At 38.5% G+C, this 25,138-nt stretch overlaps 1 protein-coding gene across 2 annotated transcripts in view; it reads left to right on the top strand.

Moving 5' to 3' along the window:
• The window catches only part of sog (chordin short gastrulation), a 297,986-nt gene that overhangs the window by 61,682 nt on the left and 211,166 nt on the right, over positions 1 to 25,138 (top strand). For both annotated transcript variants that reach the window (XM_090387991.1, XM_090387990.1), the window contains exon 2: positions 2,937 to 3,040. In XM_090387991.1, the coding sequence (XP_090244117.1) occupies positions 2,937 to 3,040 (104 nt within the window). The remainder of the gene's footprint in view (positions 1 to 2,936; positions 3,041 to 25,138) is intronic.

Here is a 25,138-nt window from a genome sequence, read left to right as displayed (position 1 = left end):
CCAATGTTCAGTGGATTATTTCGCCCATCCCACTCGACCACAATTTTACACAGGTAGTTTTATCAGGACTGTACTTTCTCTAATTGCAACAGGACTTGTCGTCTCTTGAAAACTTGTACTGTAAAATTTTGGAAAGCACCAAAGCCTGTCCTTGTCTTCAGTAGAAGGGCATCACATCCAGAAGTCAGTGTTTGCACGCTGGGTGCTGCTCCATCAATCAATTTCTCTTGTAGATCCTGGTATTCATGGCACCTATACAAAAGATGTACCCAATATTTTTTTTTCTCCAAAAGTACACGATGAACCTAATTCAGTTAATTTTCCGAAGAAGGACCAGTGTTCTGTAAGCAGGAACGTTGAATAGAGGTTCGTTGAAACCAACTTGGCATACCCTTCCAAATTGTTTAATGCTTGGAAGAAACTATATAGACCCTACACTATATGGCCCAAAATATCCGGACACTACTGGAGATTTCGGAAAAACGAACTATATCCACCATCCACGTGTCAGGAATGGGTATAAAAAGCGGCAACTTTCGTGCTAAAAAGCATGATAAAAGAAATAGCGCAGTATGTATCTGTCAGCACAGCTCCTCCTTTAAAAAAACCTTCCAGACATTAATTCACTTCATTTCCTTATTGTAAACAGGGAAGCTTTGAGCGATTTCCTGCAATTTTATACAGCTCTCTTCAAGCGAAGAAAGATTCCTCCTGGCCAATGCATCCACTCTTGCCATCCCACCGGCTCCTGACTAGCCTGCTCATCTGGGCTACGCCTGAACCCAGTCTTTTCCATTTTCAGGCGTGAAACCTCGAGATAATTGCAAACCCTTTGAGGTAGGAGTTTGTCGCTGACGTCACGATGTTGGTATGGGATTTCTCTGCGCCTGTACTCCCCCTGTTTTTGGGCAGAAGTGCCTTCTCTGTCGATCTCTCGATGCTCACTCCTAATTCCGTCTCTACCATCAACTTGCACTCTTGCTGTCCTTTTTTACCCTTCTCAAGGGTGTTCTCCCACTAGCGGCTTCCGATCTCCTGCCTGTCTGAGGGACTCCTCTGCGTGGTTTCCACTATTTCTTAACTCTTTTTATTCCCCATCCCTCTATCCTTCCTTACTTCATTTCTTGGGTACTCTTCTTTCTTCCTTGGCAGGAGGAGGAGGAGTAGACCCTGACAGGCGTCCTTTTACTTCGCCCGGCTCTAAATGCCGTGGACGGATGCTGGAATGCCCCTTTCTGGCGAGGGAGCCTTACGGTAACAAAGTGGCCAAATGAACAACACGAACAACAGTGTATCCACGACACCCACACTACTCATCTGGCCTTGACAGATCTTGCTTCTTCACAGTGACACTTTACGCGGTTTTGTGGGGGACCACTGGTACCGCTTACAGATACCCACTATGAGACCAACGAAATGCTGGAGATGGAGCGAGGAGTTCAGCTGAGCGATTTCCAACGGAAAGCAATCATAACATGCTAAATTAGCAATCAATCAATTCGCGCCATTGCAGCAAAACTGCAACACCCTAGATCAGGGGTTCTCAAATCTTTATATCTTGCGCCGGGGGGGGGGGGCGCAATGGATGAAAGTTCTAGACAAGATAACATAATATTTAGTATGAAGTTACAAAAAAAATTTGAGATTAAAAAAAATTAATAAATAAATATAAAATAATAACAAGAATAAATTATGATAATTAATATACAAAAAATTAATCTCGATGACATAAAGCACGCTTCATGCTTGAATTAGCGGGATGGTATGTCCGTATTTCGTTAAAAAAGTGCTCCATAAAAATAACACGAGTCCCCTTCTGAAAAGAACAAAGCGGCCTCCCAGGGGGCGCCCCACCTTAGATCGATGGCAGTTGACGTCATTCAGCTAATACAGCGGTGAAATGTTCAATTTTACGAACAAATTGACGGAATTAAACCGGTGAGCGCAGATCCCGTCAGTCTCCTTCGAATACAGTCAACTAGGAGTTCAAGGAGACCGTAGGAACTGATATTAGTATAATTATTATACGTAGTGAGCTGCATAGCATTGGATGGATTTTACTGAAATGATGCAGCACATAACCCAAACATCACATCACACAATGCGCAGCACCGACTTGCCTTGTGCACAACCCATCGTAATTGCTCTCGAGAATTTTAAAATCCCGTGTTATGGAGTGATGTTTTCGATTGTAATTGTGTGTGTGTGAACGTGTTAAGAGCAAAAGCAACTAAAGCTATGAGGAGTAAGGGTATTATATTATGCCTGTAACTGCGTGTATTCTTTCTGTCGGTTTGCTGTTTTATTGGACAAAAAACCAGAGTTTCAGGAAGAAGAAAGCATCTCAAACTGTGTGTGGGTCAACCTTAAACGCTACCAGATGTCATCAGGTATTTACGATCTCGCAAAGTAGCACACTAATTACGATCACAGTCCTTCCACATCATGTGGAAAAGGCCTTGGTTCGAATTCTGCCATAACGGGACGAACTCTTTATCGCTTTATTTTAGTTAATTAATTAATTTATTTATTTCCTTGTTCTAAGTGTTCTGTCTAGAAACAGGCAAACCGACCGAAGGCTGCACGCATTTACAGACACAATATATTGACATATCATAGCCTCTTACTTCGGCGCTTAACACTCATAACCGTAATAACTTAAATCAAGCATTTAATTAACATGGCTTCTTATCACTTTTTCTGATGTATTTTCTTGTGTAATGTGCTGATTGATGAAGAAATGCATTAAGTACAATTTAGCACCTCACACCAACCATTGCACGGTTTGCTGTGATAAAGAGGCAAACCTTTCAAGAAATGTAATAATTAGAGTCATTTAGCAATGTCTGTTGTCTATTCGTAAATGTTAATTTAGCAAGAATGTTTAAACTAAGTACCATCTCTTCGACATAAAGAATGTGTCTTTTGTTTTTCAGACTGTCAGTTCGGCAACTCTTCGTATGAATTAGAAGAACGATGGAGGCCTGACCTAGGCACACCATTCGGCGTACTGTACTGTGTTCGCTGTGAGTGCGTACCCGTAAGTCAATTTAAATTTTTTTTTTTTTTTTTTTGCTTTCGATCCCATCCTTGCTCTCACTCCTTTAAATAATTTGTGGGCAATTATTAAAATAATTGTCCACAAATTACACGAACAGTGTGCCGCACCTTCCAGGCTACAGATGTATCATGAAAGTTTCTTAGTCTCTATCTTTAATAAGTCACTCGAGTTGATACCAGACCTCAACAATAGCAAGTGAATAAGAAAAACTTTACATCGCGTGTTTGAACACAGAATAATGGTAGCAATATTTTTAGCATCCTTTATCTACTGAAACTCCGTCGTGTGATAAATAAAATGAACACGCACAGGCTAATACGGCGCTCTTTGATATCAAGAAGTATTCTGTTTCACTGATGGCTATCTGGAAACCTTCCCCCGATTAACGAGCTGCTATAAATAGCCAAGCAACTAATCGCCAGTGAATGCATCTAATTAAATGAAGCTACTGTAACATCTGCTTTATTTCTTCCTTCTACTGCATAAACTTTCCAGACGTCCCCCATTGAATGTTTGCATATTATAAAATAAAATAAAAAAATTGGGTGTTCGGTAAAACCAATGAAGCAGTATACACTTCGTTGTTCATATGTATGTATGTGCAAACATATACGATGCATCGATCACATTGCACTACTCCTTATTCGCTAAATGCAGTGCTATATTTTTATACTGCCTGGGAAAATGGAGCCTTATTGATCTGTGTTATCTTCTGCATTCCCTTGATTATCTTGTTCTCTATAATGATTGTATTTGACACCTTGTGAGACATTGGATCCATTGTCTAGGCAGAACAAGATTTCTCTCATTTCCGCAGTAATCATCGTGGCGAAGCAATACTCTACTAAGCCCAGTCATATTTGTTGTCTTGTAATTTGCTTAAGTGCATAGGGTGTTGTATGACTGGCCCCATAGCAACCAGGAAGCCACAATCACTTGGAAGTTAGCATCATGGCTCCTCTCGCAAGAGGAAGCAGGTCATTCTAGTATGAAGCTCTGAAAGGGCTATCTCCATTCCTGCCTAGATACGGAAGGGAGGGCATCCTATAGAAAAGGAAGTTGAAACACAGGTGTAAAAGTAAAAGATATAAATGATGGGACGAGCAGGAGGAATCACTATATCCTACCTCTGTGGACAGGGGGTCAGCAAAGAAAACAGCAGTGGTGTGTGGTAGGAGTAACGAAGAAAACTGAATAGAAGCGGAGCAGGGAGACCGTAGGATGGGAAGGGGAAAGCTGGAGATGGAAGAATCGCTAGGGTCCCACGCTGGGCAAGCCCAGTGTCATTTTGTTTGCCTTCCACGAGGTCATCGACAACGCGGACTACCACGAGATCCCACCCTCCAGGTCTTCAAGCTCCCACACTAGACTATCAGGAAACACCAGTGTCAGCAAAAGATGACAATGGCAGGGAGACATCTGAAAACAGGAAGGCCTCTGTATCCGTAGACCCTGTGTTGTGTAGAGTACCTTCGAACTTCACACCGAACAGGTGTCAGCAAAAGAGGCCGAAGTAATAGCCTCATGAAGACCCAGGAGTTCCGCTTCAGCAGATCCAACACAAGGTTGCCAATCCGCTTCATCATGTCTGATTGCAGTATAGTGAGCTCTTGCCGACAAGATTATATATATATATATTGTATACAAAAGTGATATATACAATATACCCTTCACAGCAGCAATGCCGGGGTTTTACATTGGCCGTAATTAGATCGTGAAGGTTCGCATGAACACGAGTGAGCCTCAGAGGTTGGGGTTGAGCACTATCATTCCTAAGAGAAGCATTAAGTGGAACCACTATCCATGTAGTTGTTGTTGCAGGGCTTGACGGGCGAATTCGTGGGTTGTGTTGCCGTTGTTTCTAAAGCGGAAGAATTGATTGTAGTGATCACGTTTACACCGAATGAGATAGAAACAGTTGAGGCTAATGGACTTCTCAGGAGGGAGAAACTGTTATGTTGTTAGCTTATTGTTATCTTAATACAGTATATTATTTTTCTTCGAAGTAAGGTAGAATTTGAGTAAACTTTAGAGGCTTCTAAAGATTCTGTGCTGTTGAAGAGTTCTTGGTCTTGTAGAACTGCTGATTCATCAAGCTGCAGAGTTCATCGTGGCTTGGTTGTCGTAGAGTTTTAGGTGCATCAGCAACTTAGATCATATTGCACCGTATATAAAATATCTGCAAATTGTGTGTTCTATGGTCGAGTTGCTGTTTGCTGAACGAAAAACCGAGTTTCCTGGAGAAAAAATCATCCTCCCTTCGTCTGAGTTCGCCTAACTCAGCCACGTTGTGAAAAAGGCCCATAAAATTTCCTAGCATCATCATCGGCATTTAAACTCAGGTCTTTTCCCCCCGGGGTGTGGGGAGGATGATGGCTACTCCAACTGTGCCACCGGCAAGGGCAGAGTTAATTGGTTTGCAACGTGTATGTCCAAACGAAGTTTTCTCAATAAAATTTGAAAGGCCGCAGTAGAAGTGATTTTACAGCCATGGGAGATCTGCAGTAAGACAGTCGCTGGATTTGTTCTATATGCTTCTTGTGTGACGATATTTACCTGGTAGAACCATGTTAGAATCCCACATGTAACGATCGATATCAATGCCGCCATTTTATAAAGGAACTGAAGAATCCTTTCTTGAGATCCCAATCACGTCGAGTGTCCCTGGAAATCATAGTGATAAATTTTCTGGGCGCTTGAACTGGCTACAATTGAATACAAATTTGTATATGTGGTGTGTTCAAAGTATGTTCACTTTGGTTACAACCAAATTTGGAATTTTTATATTATTAATGAGATCATACTTGCATCATTCTCCATCCTCAATAATTCAATATGAGTTGGGGTTCACTATTTGCGTCGTTAATCGATGTATAACCGAAATGATTCTTTGTCTTTAATTTGGAAAATGACCAAATCATTTTGCATATTATCGAATTTGTGAGACATCTGTTTTGTTTTTTAACATTTTCCGGGGTTCTCTTATATACTGGATAGTTGGCATCCTTCACTAAATGGTTATGCGATTTCTTGGACTACTTGAAATTTGAGCAGAGCGTTAGTTGATGCTTCTGACGTCCATTGAATAAGTGCCTGTTCTCAGCAAAATGGCCACTGATATAGAATCGGATGAAAGGGTTATGGCGCCCTGAGCCAATTTTGCTTTGGTGCCCGCGCACCCATTCCATTCATATAAGCTGAAAAAGGTTTTTCAGTTCAAAAATAAAATATAAATGTTTCGATGCAATTTTAGTCTTTATTTCATTCAGTTCATTTTATTAAAATCTTAAAATAAAAAAAAAACATAATTTGTTAATTTAATTTTAATAAACCAGTAGAATTAATTATTACGTGCCTGTTGAAATTTCGCCTCCAAAGATTAATTTTTTCTTGCCTTTACATCTGCAAATGTTTGGCTCATTTCATCCAGGTCTAAATCTTTGCCAATGGCATGTTTCATCTGATAACATTGCGAGTCTATACAACCGATCTTATGTCATCATGGAACGGAGATAAATTATGATTAATTTCATCTCTGAAAAGCTCCGCAATGGCCGAATTTCAGAGATTTCAATCTAAACCATGTCTTGGATAATTTCACGTTTCTTCATTTTTTTTCCAAGTCAGACTTAGTTCGTTTCAATAATAACACCATTGTTTATTTTTCGGAATATCTTCATTCTTACATCATTTAGTTGCGGCTTCAGCTGCTGATTTTTTATTTCTCTCTGCATGGCTAGAGGGTAACTTTCCTTCATGGCTCGTGTTTATTCAATTGTTTTCCTGTTAGCTTCAACTGATTTCTTCGCAGCATCTACATAGCTTTTGGTGTTTGCCCTGTGATTTTGCTTTTCGTTCCTGACTTTAACACTAACGTTTGCATTTCTATCGTTTTTTTGCTAAGCTTATTCTACTGCTTTTAGCTCATTTACAATAACAAGGTTAAGTACAGCCTTCTCCACCTTCTTCCACATTTTTAAGTTTTCATGCTATCAAATAATGTCATGTTGTGTAAGGCTGCAGTGCCTTCACAACATAGAAGCAATGATTTATGATCGCTGTTCAATGCCTGTTCAAACAATGATTTATGATCGCTGTTCAATGCCTCGACCAACTGAGATGAAAATACATACTCATATAGCCTGAGAAGAGATCCTTCCAGATAATCAGCATTTTCGATAACAAAAGTTATCGAAAATTAATAGTTTCGATAACTTTGAGAAAATTAGAGAAAATTAATTAGAGTTTCGTTATTTGTGTTTTAGATTATTGGGTACATATAGATCTGCCTTTATAATAACAAAATCCTGGCCTAGTTCTATAACGTTGCTGTTTTACTAGACATGCCACTGCTGTTAACACATAATTTTTTTTTTCAAAAGAGCACAATAAACACTTACCAAACAACAAAGCGTAATATCAGAAAAAAGTAAACGCCAGATGGTAAACTGAACTGAAACGAACATGAGAAAGAAACTACTTAACGTTGTTTAACTTCATTGATCAAACAACTTCTGTATGCAGCCAACTATGCCAGTCATTCTCTCCATACAACACAATAAGGATCTGATAACGTATGAAGATTTTCTCTCTTAGACTCTATCCCATTCACTTTTTAGAAAATGTGAAAGCAATGTCTTGCTTTCACATTTTTAGAAAATGTGAAAGCAAGAATTCACTCTAGGTGAAACCTAGAGTGAATTTAGAATCGCCATTCCGCAGATAGTCATCTTTACAATGTGCTTACTTCCCTCTTCCGAATAGCTTGAGGACGACAAAAAGGACGACTTTTATCTCCAGAATTCTTTTAAAAAGTTGGCCGGCCCTAATTTGTGAAAAAAAAAAAGAAATTCAACAACTCTACACCGTTTTTGGCAAAAACAGCCTGAATATTTCTGTATGCTACCACACGCACTCCTTAGTGCACACAGACATGCACACGTGGAAAAGGAAGACTTAACTAGCATACATCGAGATTCGGAATAGACATGCACGGTCCAATAAATCAAATGCTGGTATCTTTGTCTTGTAAGGAATCAACAGAGCATACAGCAATGAAGAAGGAACTCTTGCCTCATTAGTTCTCTTTGGTAGAGCTTCATTTTTCCTCCACCTTAGGAATTTCTTCAACAAGGCAATTACTTCCCCGCCTTTCCATGCGGAAAATCCACGAAGTTAAAAAGCAGAGGAACCTAGAAACATTGTCTGCAATCTTCCAAATAAAATATCGTCAAAATATAAACAAATTTTCAAGGGGACAATAATAAGCTCCCTCACGCAGTACGGATCTATAAAAATGCAAAAATCAATAAAACATTTCAAAGAAAATTATCATCCTGACTCGCATATTTATCCCTCTATTGAATTTTATACTAAATTGCAAGAGAAATTTTGCAATAATTTACCCAGTGTGAAAATTCAACGGTATGCCACAATTGACAAGGGCACTTAAGTTAAGGAAAGAATTTCTGGTTTTATTTGTAGAGTATATTCAAATAAAGGACAAATTCTTTTTCCAATTTAGTTTCCAGCTACCATTCATTCATGTGATTCAATTGTGCAAAGAAGCTGCATTTCTCAAGGAGTGCTCGCTTTCACTTCCTTGCATTCCATTAACGCAACTGGCACAGGCAGAGAGAACTACTTTGTTCAAATGTATGCAAACAGAATGTCTACGAGACAGAGAATGGAGAGAATTTGTTACAGATGAGTCATTAATTAACCTAACCGCCCTCTATTGAATGGAATCCAGAAGCCTGAGAGAGGTTTTGGGGACACCGCCCCAGATGTAGAAACAATATTCCATGGTAGAGCGGAATTGCGATTTGTACAGAGTGAACAGCAGTCCGGAAGAAAAGTAACGCCGAGAGCGAGAAAGAAAACAGTTTTTTTAGATGCAGAGGAAGCAATATTTGTGATATGCTTATGCCAAGAGAGATTAAAAGTCAGGGTAATCCCTAATACAGATATGTAATCTTGTCAAGAAATCTGAGTGTCGTCGAAGATAAGCATATTTTTGCGAGTTAACCCAGGACTGAATTTTAGAAGGATTGAGATCAGCTAAGTTAGCTTTGTCCCAATGGAGAATTACCTGGAGATTAGCATTTAAGGAATTGGTAGTGGATATTCGAGAAGTTGAAGCAAGTCTGTGCAAGGCAAGGTTTCTCAAATTGGAAGGCCGAATATCAGCAAAACTATGAATAGGATTTCCGGTCAATGGAAAGTCATTAATATATTAGTAAACAAGAGGAAAGAGTGGGAGAAAGAACTGAACTTTGGGGAACACCTGCATTAGTGGAGAGGTTAGAAGACAGAGAGCCATCTACCATCACCAGCAGTGAGCGGCCAAAGAGAAAACTGGATACCCAATTACAAAAAAACAGTTGGTAAACCATAAGATGCAAGCTTATTTATAAGACCTTTATGCAAAACACGATCAAAAGCCTTTGAAATGTCAAGAGAACTGTTTAAGTTTCACCAAACTAGTCCATTGAATTTGTCCATAGATGAGTAACATTAGCCAGTATATCACCAAAGGAAGGATACTAGCGGGATTAGTACCTGCGATCATTGATCAGATGGAAGGTTTCTAGATAGTAAGAGTTCGCAGTTAAGAGATTTCTCCATTACTTTTGAAAGAGCAGAAGTAAGTGCAATGGGACGATAATTGGATGGAAGCAATTTATCACCCTTTTTAGGAATTGGCTTGATATGAGCAAATTTCCAAGCAGAAAGGAAAACGCCTGTGGAATCAGAAAATGAAAAAAAAAGGCAGATCAGGAGTAAACTCAGGAGCAAAAGTTTTGAGAATAAGTGGAGAAATTCCATCAGGACCGCTCAAAATTCTTCTGACATCCTTTTGACGAAAGACCACAGACGCACTGAATGGAGTGTACTGGAAATGGTAGGAGGTGGTTTACCAAGATGATCAATACACGAGTTAGAAGAAAAGTAGTATGCTGGTCAGCTTTATCTTTGGCTGAAGTGGCAATAGAACCATTTAGTTTTGACAGAGGTGGGAATAGAGATGGGAAAAAGTTGCAGCCAATAGCTTTGGCAAGAGACAAGAGTGCTCGACTACTATTTTGAAAAGAAGCAATTTTTTTTCTTGCTTCAAAATCAAGTTTGGACTGATTAATAACTGCTTTACAGTTATTGCGAGCTTTGTGTGTAGGCAAACAATGAACCAGGAGATTTTGATACAAGTCAACTGCGGTATACAACATTCTTATCTTGAACAGCCTTACCACATTTATTGGAAATCCAAGGTTTAGGTAAAGGACGATATTTTAAGGTGGACTGTAGAATAAACGATTTCATCCCGACAAGAATAATTTCATTGACACCATTTGAGCAAACGTTGACATCAGAATCTTTGAACCGGTAATCCGACTAAAGAAAAGAAGAAATTAATCTGGCAGATCATTCCATTTTGAAATGTTTCGGGCACTGAAAAGACAAGGCATAGACACCCCATACATTATGATTTTAAAGAAAATATATGAGAATGCTACCTCCTTTATTAGACTATATAAAGAGAGTAGCAAATTGAAAAAGGAGTTCGACATGAAGACACAATATCTCCGAAATTGTTTACCCTTGAGGAAGCTTTCAAAAGATTGGACTGGTCACAGAAAGGAGTCAATGTGAATGGACAGTACCTAAACCATTTACGATTTGCAGATGAAATTGTGGTCATAAGCCACGATCCCAAAGAATTAGATAAAAATCTTAATCAGTTATGCAGAGTTAGTAAGGATATCGGACTAAAGATGAATATGGCTAAAACAAAAGTAATGATGAACAAGTATGCCACAGAAAGGAATATAATCGTTGAAGGAGCAGAAATTGAAAAGGTGGATTCATATACGTATTTATCTGGGACAAGTCATTAGCTGTAGTAATGATAAATGGCTGGAAGTCAAGAGAAAAATAAATTTTGGATGGATAGGATTCAGAAAATATAGTCACCTAAGAGCAATATCCCAATTTGTCTGAAACGTAAAATAATGAACCAATGTATTCTTCCCACCATGACTTATGGAAATGAAACTGGGGCACTCACCAAATCAATGGAACAGAAGCTGAAAATTACACAGCGAAGAATAGAACGAATTAAATTAGGACTGTTAGATAAGAAGAAAAACACATGAATTAGGCAAGAAACATAATTAAAGGACATTCTTATCAAAACTAAAGTACAAAAATGGACTTGGGCAGGACACATAGCTCAAAGACATGACAAATGTACTAAGAAAATAACAGAATGGTACACAAGAGAGGCTAAAAGAAAACCTGGAAGACAACAACGAAGATGAAAGATGAAATTCAGGAGTTCATGACTAGTAAATGGATAGCCATTGCACAAAACAGAAGGAACTGGAAAGTTGCTGGAGAGGACTTCATTTTGCAGTGGATTGAAAATGGCTGATGATGATCTTGCATATTTTTATACCTTTCATTTTATATATTTTTGTATTTTGCCCATTCTGAAAATTGTACACTTATTTTTGAACGACTTATTCTATCTGTACTATATATCAATATGCACCGTTACTTGCGTTATTACCCTATTATGTATATTTTGTTGACAGAATTATGCTATTATCGTATGCTCAACATGCTTTATAGTAAATAGATATTTACACTACAACTGGACATCTGTTGGCGAATTTTATTTCAACTTAGAAATGTTTATTGCAATAATAAAATCGATACGTTGCAATATTGCCCTTCACGGCCACAAGGCAAGGGATTGACAGTGATAATACATGTAAGAGAAACAACATTGATAAATTAACATAAGGAAATACATATCTGGACTTATAAAACGAAATACAGCTGGAAACTCAAAGTGTAATGCAGTTATATACACCACAATGTACACAGAAGATATAGGTGGAAAACTGAAAAGTTAGTAAGCCATCGTCATATCATATGGTATTGTTGGCTTGCGGCATTAATACGAGCTTTAAAGAGAAGGATCAGCGACAGGGAAGTACAATTCAAGGATACGGCGTCTGTATTTCCTGTCAAAAACAATTCCATCCTTAAATCGATGGAACTCAACATGTGTGCGCCGTGGAAAACCGGTAGCTTATTAGGTCAAAGATAAAGTGACCATATATACCGATTTGACCTGGACCGATTTCAGAAGCCTTGTTGAGGTGTCTCGAAACATTAAGTAAAACATCACATTTTCACTGGTTTTCCCATTGGCGAAGCAAGAACTCAAAACAAAACTTAGAATAGCCACAGCAGCCATGGACAACGATGCAGGATGATATCTCAGATACATTCTGAAACACATCATACCCTATGAACTGGCGCATTATGACCAACGTAGTCCATGCGCCATTAAACCCTAACACAACCAACCAACCATCTCAGATACATTATATCAGACGGTATTTTCTGTTTATAATCTGGTGCGACCACAAAGTCACAGGAGTTCACAAAGTTTTCAAAGTCAAGAAAGCAATTATTACAGTATATAGCAGTCATATGAGCTCGAACCATAGCCAATTCAAACGCATGTACTACTACATTCTCGCGCCAACCAATCGTTAGGATATCCTTATTACTTATAGGTACACAATAAACTGTCGTTTACAATGAATAATTTAAACTGAAGGAAAATAAACCAAAATAGTGAATTTTGTCAATTAGTCCTTGTAAAACATGCCCCCCCCCCCCCTTTGTTCATCTCAGTATCTACGGGCAGGTGACTAATTTTCTTAACTTTGTAGCGAATGAGGTTATAAATAACAAGGTGGCCTAAACCTGCGTACCGCCGGATATATTTAAAGTACAGTCGGGTCTCCATATTCGCGGGGGTTACGTGTCAATACTTCCCGCAAAAACGTGAAATTCCACGAAAATCTGTACTCTCGCCCAAATAGTCCCAGATGTTTTTCTATGTATTACTAAACACTTACGCAACCATTTACAATTAACAGAAAAATATTTAAATGTGTTTAAAAGGTTTTAATTGTGTTTTACAATAATGAGTAACATTTTAGACCCATGTTTAGAAAATACTGTATCAAAATTTTATTACATAGTTAAGAACAAGGCATGCACCAGAGTATTCACCACAGGATTCAGTACTCCTCAGTAGTGGGGTCTTAGAGGCTGGAGAAGAAGCAGAGTTGGCTGACGTCGAGACATCTGCCTTGAAAATCTTGGGCTTTCTTCTTCTCTTCGACGGCTATATAGGTGCGCTGAGGCATCTTCTTCCAGAATAATTCCGTCTCATTGGCATTGAAAACCTGTTCAGGTTTATATCCCTTCTCCTCGATGACCTTCTTGAGTTGTGCAGGATAGGCTTTAGCAGCCTCGTGATCAGCTGAAGCAGCCTCGCTCGCAATCTTTACATTACGGAGTGACTATAATAAATTTAGGGATTCCTTATGTACTGTTACTTGAAGACTTAATATAAATTAGCATAAAGCTTAATATACAATACTCACCTCGTATAATCCGTTTACGTGTGATGAAAATTAAAGAAGAAACATGGTTATGTGAATCAGAAATTTGAATACTACGAACGGAACATGACTGTTACGCGGTTGTAATTATGATTGAATTTAAAATTTAAAAGAATTAAAATACATGCCCAGGAAAGGGAAGTGCACACCTCGTTTCTTGGTTGTCATATATAAAAAAACCTGTGTGTTAACACTGATAAAGTTGATAAAAAAGGTAATAGTCTTGAACGGGCGACTTTAGAATTTTTTCGTCTTCAGTTAGCAATTGTGTGGTAGAGAACGCGAAGTATTTAAAGAGGGTTTATTTCCCATGAAGCAGCTCAGTAAATGTGGAAATTTCACATGTGTCAAGTTCCAAATGGAAGACAGGTTTATGGGAAGTTTAGCGTTCAACACGTTTAATGAAGTGTAACGTCGAAACCATTCGATAACGAGGGCTTCGTGCTGAAGGATCTTGTAATTAGAGTTCAAGTTAATAACTGTGATTGCTGAGTCAATTAATGGATCGTGATTACAGGAATGGACATATTGTGTGAGTTCTGTGTGTGTTTGATTGGTTTTGAACTGTTGAAGTGATAGTATGCACGTGTATTAGATGTCTTGAAGGTGCTGAATTTTGCTTTGGTACTTCCTATGTAACACGCTGTGCAGTCTGATTGGCATCTTATTAAGTATATCATGTTATTAAAATCTCGTGTCGAATACTTGTATGTTTCTTTATATGTATTGAACCTGGAACCCAATTTGTTATATGCTGAAAACGTCAGTGTTTATGAAAACTTGATGAAGTCGTTTAGCTGTTTAACTTGACGAAGCCGTTCATAATCAATACGCTAAACGGCTTCATTAAATTTTCATAAACACAGATATAACGCTGACGTTTTCAACCTATAACAAATTGGGTTCCAGGTTCAACACAAATAAAGAAACATACAAGTATTCGACATGAGATTCTTAATAAGATTGTTAACATCATATACTTCATAAGATGCCAATCAAACTGCACAGCGTGTTACATAGGAAGTACCACAGCAAAATTCAGCACCTTCAAGACATCTAATACACGTGCATACTATCACTTCAACAGTTTCAAAACCAATCAAACACACACAGAACTTACACAACATGTCCATTCCTGTAATCACGATCCATTAATTGACTCAGCAATCACAGTTATTAAATTGAACTCTAATTACAAGAGCCTTCAGCACGAAGCCCTCGTTATCGAATGGTTTCGACGTTACACTTCATTAAACATGTTGAACACTAAACTTTCCATAAACCTGTCCCCCATCTGGAACTTGACACGTGAAATTTCCACATGTACTGAGTTGCATCATGAGAAATAAACCCTCTTTAAATACTTCGCGTTCTCCACCACACAATGATAACTGAAGACGAAAAAATTTGAAAGTCGCCCGTTTACGACTATTAACTTTTTTTTTTATCAACTTTATCAGTGTTAACACAGGTTTTTTATAAATGACAACCAAGGAACGAGATGTGCACGTCCCTTTCCTGGGAAAGTATTTTAATTATTTTAATTCTTTTAAATTCAATCATAATTACAACTGCGTAACAGTCGTGTTCCGTTCGTAGTATTCAAGTTTCTGATTCACACAACCATGTTTCTTCTCCAATTTTCATCACACGTAAACGGATTACATGAGGTGAGTACTGTATATTAAGCTTTATGCTAATTTATATTACGGAGTGAAGAACGCCTCCTGAATTTCTGGAACCAGCCTTTGCTGGCAATGAAAGTGATTTCCGCGGTGCTGCTGGGGCCTTAGCAGAAATCATACCAATATTCACAGGCAAGTTGTTTTTCTTGTGCTGGTCTTCGATCCAAATGAACAGTGCATTCTCCATTTTTAACATCACTTTATCACATACATAATCCGCGTATTTAGCAGTAAGAATTCCATCACTTTGCACTGCCTCTCTGATATCAGTTTCTTGTTCTTTATGTATCGTACGGTATTTTCGTTGATACCAAACATGATCTGCGCGTGTAGCACAGTGGTATCGTCACCGTCCTCCCCACACCGGGTGGAAAAGGCCCGGGTTCGAATCCCGTCGATGACGCGAGGAACTTTAATGGGTTTTTTTCACTCCGTTGCTGAGTTAGTTGGTCTCAGGCGTAGATAGCAAGGTTTTTCCCCCCCAGAAACTGGGGATTTTTCGTCAAGCAAAACAGGCAAATCGACCAGAGAACATGCAATTTACAGACATAATATATAAACTTTATATTACATAATATATTACATATATATAGAATAATATATATGTAAGAAATTATGGGTGGCCCTGATATAATAATTTGAATTTGATACCAAACATGTGGCCTACGGCGGCATATGTGAGCTCTTCTCGACATTTATCTAGAATCTGCATTCTCGTTCAAAGTCATCCTTTCTTGGCCCTTTTAGGCTTTTGTCCGTCAATAGATACATTTCGTTTAGAGCCCATGGGTATTCACATAATCACAGTAATATTTTAAGCACACGTGGCCTAACGCAGACACACAAATGTCACCAGCCGTCCTACTCGGATGTCGTCCACTGGGTGAATGAGCGAGCAGCAGTCAAATTTTTAGTATGATAAATTTCGAGACTGCCAACACGAAAACATGAATTCGCGAATACAGATCCCGCGAATATGGAGACTCGACTGTATTGCCTTGCATACTGATATTTTCATTAAAAAATAATATAAACTTATAACTATCATACTAACATGTACCATCACGCTTTCTCAAATATCTTTCAATAAAGTCAAATTTTTAAAAACATTTTAGTATTAGTATTAGTAACGGCCGCATGGTGCAAGAAAGCCTATGGCTTATGCTGCACCAGCCAAAAAATAAAAATAATAAAAAATAAAAAATTTTATTAACTAATTAAAGATATGAGCAACATAAAGGCTAAAAATAAGGCCCTTCCCGGTGACACTGTTTTATTTTTATTTATATCTCTCAATAATATCACTTCGTTTAATTTTGCTGTCAAATAGTTGGGGCGGGGGGAAAGCTTACGTCGCGGATTTCATTATGTATACTTATCTGATCGCGCACGATCAAGAAATAAAAACATACGAAAGCCTTTTACCCATTACATAATTGGTTCAACCGTTATGATAGTGTTCATAATATCCATTTCGAATGTCAGTATTTCGTAACTAAAAATTAAGTCATTAATAAAATTCTCATTAATATCATTTTAAAAGGCTTCAACCTAGAATCGAGTAAACTCGATTCCAGGTTGAAGACTTTGCCAGTAGTATATGTTTTATATTTATAGATTAAAAACTCGAGGCCACTATTGTGCACAAGCATAAACTAAATGATCACTGAATTATGACCACCCCATCCGTAATGGACTATGCCGCATAACAACTCGCAGTATAAAAAGCCGAACAGCTTCGTACGTTAGAGTAGTGGTAATTTGCATGTAGCCGCGAAAATCAAAAGTGATGAAGTAGTAGTTATGGGATGCAGTAATCACTTATACAATATGGGGTATATAAGAACAATATCTCAAATGAAGCTGCACCGCACACTTACACGTATGGGGTTTCACAGCAGACATCACTAATCATCGTCGACGGCGAATGCTGTGGTGTCAACAACCCTATGGCGACACTGGATGACTGGAAACGAGTGTGCTGTTCGGATGAGTCCAGATACTTGGTGCAACGTGCCGACGGACGGACATCTTCGTATGTGACGCAAGGGACAGTGCAATTTTTGTACCTGTATCAACACAGGGATGGTGCAATTTCTGTACCTGTACCACTTTTTTTTTTTTTTTTTTTGTTAGTTGTTGGCGCATCGACTTCTGTGGCCATAATGCACCTCCCAAGGTTTTTGCACTACTCTGATCCAAGTCCGAGGCAGGATTCGAACCCGCGACCTTTGGGTTGCCAGGCAGATACTTTACCCACCCGGCTAGCCCGGTTGGCACCTGTACCACCTCCACAATACAGTGACCCATGCGTCGGCACCCACTATCATCCCTCTTTCAAAGTCCGTTAACTCATGACGTTTATCCGTACTGACATCGAATTACCGTCTACGTGAATGCAGTGATAAAATGTACCTATATACCTGCCAAGCGGTGGGTTCGTCCACTAGCGAGAGGGGTAACAAGAGTCGCATTGCCCAGAAACCAGGTATCCCATGAATTCTGTCCTTTTACTGTACTGCTACGGACTAGTTCTGTTTCGTCCTCTGAATTAGGATCGTCGGAGTCTTCAGTTTCACTCTGTATGCACTGCTTTGCTAATTCATGAATTTCATCGTTAGTAAAACTCCTACCATGAGACTGCAGTAATTCCTTAACATCGTCCACATCCATATCCTTCATTCCGCTTCACAGGCTAGTTTAACGATGTTTTTGATGATTGCTTCCTCGTCACATCCTATAAAGTCATTACAAGTTTCAGGCCATAGCTTCTTCCACACTCCGTTCATGCAGTTTTGAGTCACTTCATACTAGGCTGCTGTGATATTGTCTATAACATTCATGACGTTCTATTTTTTTCCAAAATTGTATGATGGATTGTTTATCTTCACCATCTTGTTTCCTCTACGCGCTAGCTAAATGTGCGGCGAAGGTAATAGGCCTTAAAATTCGAAATGACTCTATCTATTCGTTTGAAAAATGAAGTGGTGTTGAGTGGAAGGTAAACCAATTTTACAGGAATACAGTCTGCGCGGTAGCACAGTGGTATTGTCACGTCCTCTCCACCCCTGGTGGAAAAGGCCTGACTTCGAATCCCGTCGATGACACGAAGAACTTTTATGGACTTTTTCACTCCGTGGCTGAGTTAGTCTGTCTCAGGCGTTAGATAGTAAGGTTTCCCCCCCCAAAAAAAAACTGGGGTTTTTTCGTCCAGCAAAATAGGCAAATCGACCAGAGAACACACGCAATTTACAGACACAATACACATGGGTATATGTAAGAAATTACCGGGTGACCCTAATATAATACAGTAGATGTCTAAATAACGGCACCCCAAATAACGGAACATTCAACCTAACGATACATTGAGATCAGATGTTCACATACATCGCAGATGCCTTGCATGCCGAAAAAAGAAAACGGCTAGTCACATGATTACTGCATTTGTTTACATTCGCCATTTTCAAGGTGAATTCTGTACTGATATCACGGATTATACCCCTGTTTTACATTTACTTTAAATTTAAAACACCTCACTATGGCTCTTAAAGTTAATAAATCTCGTATAGAGAAGAAAAGAAGAACAATATTAAAGCTTAGTGACAAACTTGATATAATCCAAATTATTACATTAGGATCACCCGGAAAGTTAATTCACAAACCGGGTTAATTCATATACCCATGTGTATTGTCTGCAAGTTGCATGTGTTCTCAGTCTGATTTGCCTGTTATGCTGAACGAAAACCCCCAGTTTCTGGGGGATAAACCTTGCTATCTACGCCTGAGATCGACTAACTCAACCACGGAGTAAAAAAAGCCCACAAAAGTTCCTCGCGTCATCGACGGGATTCGAATCCAGGCCTTTTCCATCCGGCGTGTCTACCACTGTGCTACCGCGCAGATTAAACTTGATATAATAAAGAAAATAGAACGGGTCGTAAGCAGGAGTGTATTAATGGCAGAATATAACATGGGATCGCCAACATGTTTATGTTTTTTTTTTATGTGCAGTTAATAAAATTGCATTCTTAATCTCTCTATTTCTTATTTAGCTTCATTATTTCTGCATTAAATATATTAAAAATAAAACTTTCTAGATAACGGAAAAATGAAAATAACGGTACAATGAATCCGAGAAGGTGCAGTTATTCTGAAAGTCTACTGCAGTGGTTTTTAACCGGGGTGCCGCAACACCATTCCAGGGGTACCACGTAATTTGGGTTTAAGTTACTTAAACTTGTTATTATTTTTTAATTTATATGTTTATTTCATTATAAAAAGGTGTACAGTATCTTTTTAATTTTGTGGTGGTCTATAATTAATGTTTACTTAGTACCTCTATATAAAGAATAAAATTATATATATATATATACGGATATAGACAGAGAGAGAGAATCAGATCTAACAGGCAGAAAATTGAGTAGGTGTGCCGCAAAATAAAATAAAGTACTTAAAGGTGCCGTTATTAAAAAAAGGTTGGAAACAACTGGTCTATTGTAATAGTTTTACAGGAAAATGCCCTTGATTCAAGTTTGTGCTCTTCACAATAGCACTGGACTACAGGAAAAAAATATGAAACAAACCACTGCTAGAAAATATCAATCCGTTACCCAAGCTTTCTTATTTGATTTCCAAGTCGCTGGCAGATGTGATTTTGAAAATTCTTTCATAGCTCGTGGTGTTTCTGAATGATATACAAGCATCGGCTTTAACTTAAAGTCACCTGAAGCGTTTCTTCCTTGTATGAGAGTTAATCTGTCTTTTCCAACCTTGAATCCAGATGCGCATTTCTCTTCTTGGGAGATGAAAGTATGAGACGGCATTCTTTTCCAAAAAAAATTCTGTTTCATCGACATCAAAGACAATCTCGGGAGGGTAGTTGCCACGCTCGATGATGGCTTTCAGAGTCGCGGGAAATTCCTGGGCTGCCTTTGTGTCCACACTAGCAGCTTTACAAGAGATACGTATGCTGTGGAAGTTAGTTCACCGTTTGAAGCTATTAAACCAACCTCTTCTGGCTGTGAATGTTTCTGACGTGCCTTCTTCCTGAAAGTGTCTGAAGATGCTCCTTGCCTTTTCCATTATTATCAGTTAACTTACGGACATGTTCCGTTGTGTTTGGTCTTCCACCCAAATACTAAGCCATCTTTCCACATCTTCAAGCAAATGACTCCTAGAAGGAGTCAAGGTTGTTTGTTTGTTTTAATTGCGGCCTCCACGGTTCCCCTATTCTTGAAGGAGTCACACTCATTGCAGACAACTTCGACAGGGCGTTGCTGAAGCTTTTATCTTCTTTGCATTTTTGATAATTTTCTAATTTTGAACGTAGCCAAGTTCAAAGAGGCACCAGCTTCCAATCGCCTCAACACTCTTACATTCAAGAAAATGCTTTTCCTCGGCACCTTAGATGCATTGGTAGCACATGAAGTTGTAGGCCATTTTCCAGACATGATGAGTAATCAAAATTAAAAAAATAATAATAAAAAAAATACTCTTAAATAAGAATGTGTACATAGGCGATCATGCGTTGATTGGCTATGAGCGTGTACTACATATGTATATGTCAAGCGCTCTGATTGGCTACAAAATGGATTCGATCGTTTCGGCCACTGCCACCTTGCAGTTAAGGGCAACCGGTTGGACTCCCTTGAACAACAGGAACTTTTAAAATCAGAAATTGACCAAAATGTTAATATTGTTAATTACTTTTTGTATGTATATATTTGACATTTGTATAAATAAAGAAAATTTAACTAGTGAATAAAAATGTACGTAACACTATCGCCATTACATTACATTGTTATTATTATTATTATTATTATTATTATTATTAGCTATATGGTGCAAGGAAGCCTGAGGCTTATGCTGCACCAGCCAAAAAAAAATTTCTGAGCTACCCTGAGAGAGAGAGAGAGAGAGAGAGAGAGAGAGAGAGAGAGAGAGAGAGAGAGAGAGAGAGAGAGAGAAGGAAATCACCAAGAAAGAGAAAAATGATGATATCCAGCTCAGGACCCTGGGTGTGCCAAGCTGATACTCCACCAGTTGTGAGCTCCTGGGGATCACATAGTGTACACAGTGTATGAATTTTTTTCATTTCTTTTAATTTCTAGTAAAAATTGAATTTCCCAATTTGTGAGAGCACTATAATGAAACAACTTTAAAAGGGGTAACTCCAACCAGGGTATGCCTGTATATAGAAAAAATAAGAATAAAAGAAATAAAGGGGGAGGGAGAACAGAGAGAGAGAGAGAGAAAGTTACGCATACATAAAATACTCAATCTTGTAAATATTGCAGAAGCAAAATTATACAATTTTTGGAACACCATGTTAGAAAAGAGCTATTCTTCCTTTCCCGGAGAAAAGTCACTAATAACATTGTAGTTGCAAACGTAAATAAGTACAATAAGAACACTCGTAAAGCACGTGTTTCAAGTGTTTCCTTAAGTCCACACAGACATAATTCTGTAACACTTAATCCCATCTGAAACAACTTCTCGTTTAACGATCCATGACCAGTTATCAAGAATAAAGTGTCCATTCTTGTAGAAAACCACATTTGATTCACCTTATTTAACACATATGTCACATCTGGAATAAAATATCTTGTCACTACTCCAGTTTAACAATGGTCCCACCTCGTCTGCCAGATATTAATTAGTTCATTCCAACATCTTGTTTTCTTAACTTTGAACTATTTTGCAATTCTAACTATATTCCTAAATACGTTGTCGGAATCCGTTTCTTAATTAGATAAAAAAAAAGCCTCGACAAACAAATAAAAGGATATGGTCCTGGCAGATATCTAAACAGTTCTACAAGCACGATTAATAACCAGAAGCATAGTTCTCTGTATCGACTGATTTATTTGTATATCGATCAGCTCCTATCCTATGAAACCATGCTTCCGCTGAATAGGTTATCACAGGGAGAAATACTGCTTTGTAATATAACAAAAGACTTTCTAGATAATCCCCAATCTGAACGCAATAATCTGATGATTGCTCTTGAAAATCTTTGGACTATTTCTCCCAAATATAATGTACGATGATAAAAACTCGGTTTATTATTTACTAGTATTCCTAAATACTTCTTCTCTGTGACTAGGGGCAACCGAATTACATTGAACGTAATTTGCGGAGGACGTCTTGGATCCATCTGTTTTTGATTTTTTTTTGATTTGGTAGTTGTTGGCGCATCGGCTTCTGTGGCCATATTGCACCTCCCAAGGTTTTTGCAGTACTTTGATCCAAGCCCGAGGCGGGAATCGAACCCGCGACCTTTGGGTTGCCGGGCAGGTACTTTACCCCCTCGGCTAGCCCGGTCGGCGATCCATCTGTGATTTAAACAACATAATTTTTGTTGTTGTAGTGCTAATTGTCAACTTATTTTTAAAGACCATAAATATAAATCTGACAAAACATGGTTAGCAGTTAACTCCAGTGCTGTTCGAGATCTTCCTCTAATAAGTAATGTAAGATCATCTGCAAAAGCGACAGTTTTTCAGTTTTCAAATTTTCGTTCTATCCACTCTTATATGAGTGGATAAACGAGAAGTTGTTCCAGATGGGATTAAGTGTTACAGAATTGTCACGTGGACTTTCAGGAAAAACTGAAAACACTTGCTTTATGACGATCCTTATATGTGGACACTCATATCTCCTCATTACCTGCTTTCTAAGCATACAGTGACGTGATTTTATTATAATAAACCTCTCGGAAAAATAGCTTCTGTATAGGTGATATAATTGTATAGAACAGTCTGCCTTTCTAAGGCAATGTAGAACCCCCCCTCCCACCAAAGGGAGTCAAAAGTCTCTTCAAAGTCTACAAAAATAGCCAATTCATACTTTGCTGTTGAATCCTTTATATGGGAAACAAAATCCACAACGTTCTCACAAGGTCGTCTAGCTAGGAATCCATACTGCTGCCAGGAAGTCATTTTTTCTATTAGAAGAGTCGTAGTACGTAACACCATAAGACGTTATGGTGTTACGTTATTAGGGTCCTGGCCGGTTTATTATCTTTCTTGATCCGTTTTAACAGCACAATCTTCCATTCTTTGGGAAACATTCCACCCAATAAACACTTGTATAATTATTTTTTGGAAAAATTTCAAAAAATTTTAATATGAATATATTTTCTATTGTGTCTATTCCTGGACGTCTAATTATTACTGTTTTCTTAAGAACAATCGTTAGTTTTTCTAATGTGAAGGAACTACATACAGAAAATACATCGCCGAGGACTCCGGAGTGAAGATGACCCGTATGAATGGGTCGTCTTCACTCCGGGGGTAATCAGGTCGTCAAGATATATCAGAAGCTAGGAAAGAAATACTAGTTGAGCAAAGGAAGTATACCATTTTACAACTTTTACGAACCTTAGAGCGTACTAGAGACACCTACCCACAAGCTGTACTGAGACCGCGCCATAAGAACGGACAAGATGATCCCCCACAACGAACCGGACATAACCCTACCGAAAGGAAAAGGAAAAGACTAACTACCTGATCTACATAGTGGTGCCCAATACCAGCAACCTCCAGAAAATCTGCGAGGTAAAGATCAGGAAGTACACAGACCTAAGACAGGAGGTCAAAGAGATGAGACATATGAACAAGTAACGACATTCCCGATCACCTGTACCATACTGTTTATAGTATGTTTGGGAAGGAATAAAAGCAAAAAATTACACCCAGTTGCTTCATCAAATTCCCATTATCGAGAATCTTTGACAATAGCTTTTCACAATTGATAAGGACCTGTTTATGTTGAAAAGCCATAATCTTCTGGGCTAATTGTAGGCAGCTTATGAGCTAATACAAATAGAAGAAAATTGTCGTGTGTCAACATTTGCAAACAACAATCTAAAAAGTGTAAAATATTCACAAAATAGTAAACGTATTTAGCGAATCGTTACCTCCATTTACTCCTTCATGCACAAATTAAATAATCCATCGGTTATTATCAATAAGCCGCTAATCTTGTACACGCATAGCAATAAAGCAATTCCAAGACAAAAAAGAAAAAAGTCTCCATGTCACTGGAGTGATGCAAAAACTTGTGGCTATGAGGCGAGAACTAAACATACGATTCGCCCATTTTCTTAACCATAGCCGGAAAATGGGTGGTGATAGATATAGATAATAATGGTGATGGATAATAGATTGCCAGATTTGGGAAGTTCGACTCTATCAATTGCAACCTTTTTCAGTTAAGATGCAGTTTTTAGAGTTTTGCAAGGTTCCTTTTTTATTTTTAACATTTTTTTTTTCTTACCACTTTACAAGTACTCTTGACTTTTCATGTTTAAAATCGCATATCTGGTTATAACGAGCCGTCGTGGGTAGTGTCGCCGTCCTCCCCACACCGGGCGGAAAAGACCCGAGTTCGAATCCCGTCGATGACGGGATTAATTTTTATGGGCCTTTTACACAACATGGTTCAGTTAGTCGGTCTCGGGTAGCATGATTTTTTTTTCTCCTGGAAACTCGGGTTTTTCATCCAGCAATCAGAAACTCGACCTCAGAACACACACACACACAAACACACAATTTACAGACAATATACACGGAGCAACATTGGCTTAGTCGCCGATGCTCCTAAAATCCAATAACAACTGGTTATAACGAGGGAAGTTTGTGTTACAAAAAATTTTGGTCACGTTAGACAAAGAGAAAAAAAAAGTGTTGCTTCCCCTTTTCGATTAATGTAGACTCAAATTTGCCGTTATTGAGTTGACATGTTTGCCGGTAAGTATTAAGGCAACTAAGGACATGAAGGTCATCATATTGACTGTAAACTGTCTATATTGCAAAGACAGCTAGTCTTGTTTGAGGAATAGAGAAACTCTAGTTTCTGAAGAACATCAACGCCCTGGCCCGACTAACTCTGCTGTCACA

The sequence above is a fragment of the Mastigoproctus giganteus genome, chromosome 13 (assembly GCF_048544385.1).
Source record: "Mastigoproctus giganteus isolate SK-2022 chromosome 13, ASM4854438v1, whole genome shotgun sequence".
Lineage (NCBI taxonomy): Eukaryota > Metazoa > Arthropoda > Arachnida > Uropygi > Thelyphonidae > Mastigoproctus > Mastigoproctus giganteus.
This window is presented reverse-complemented; position numbering and strand designations above follow the sequence as displayed.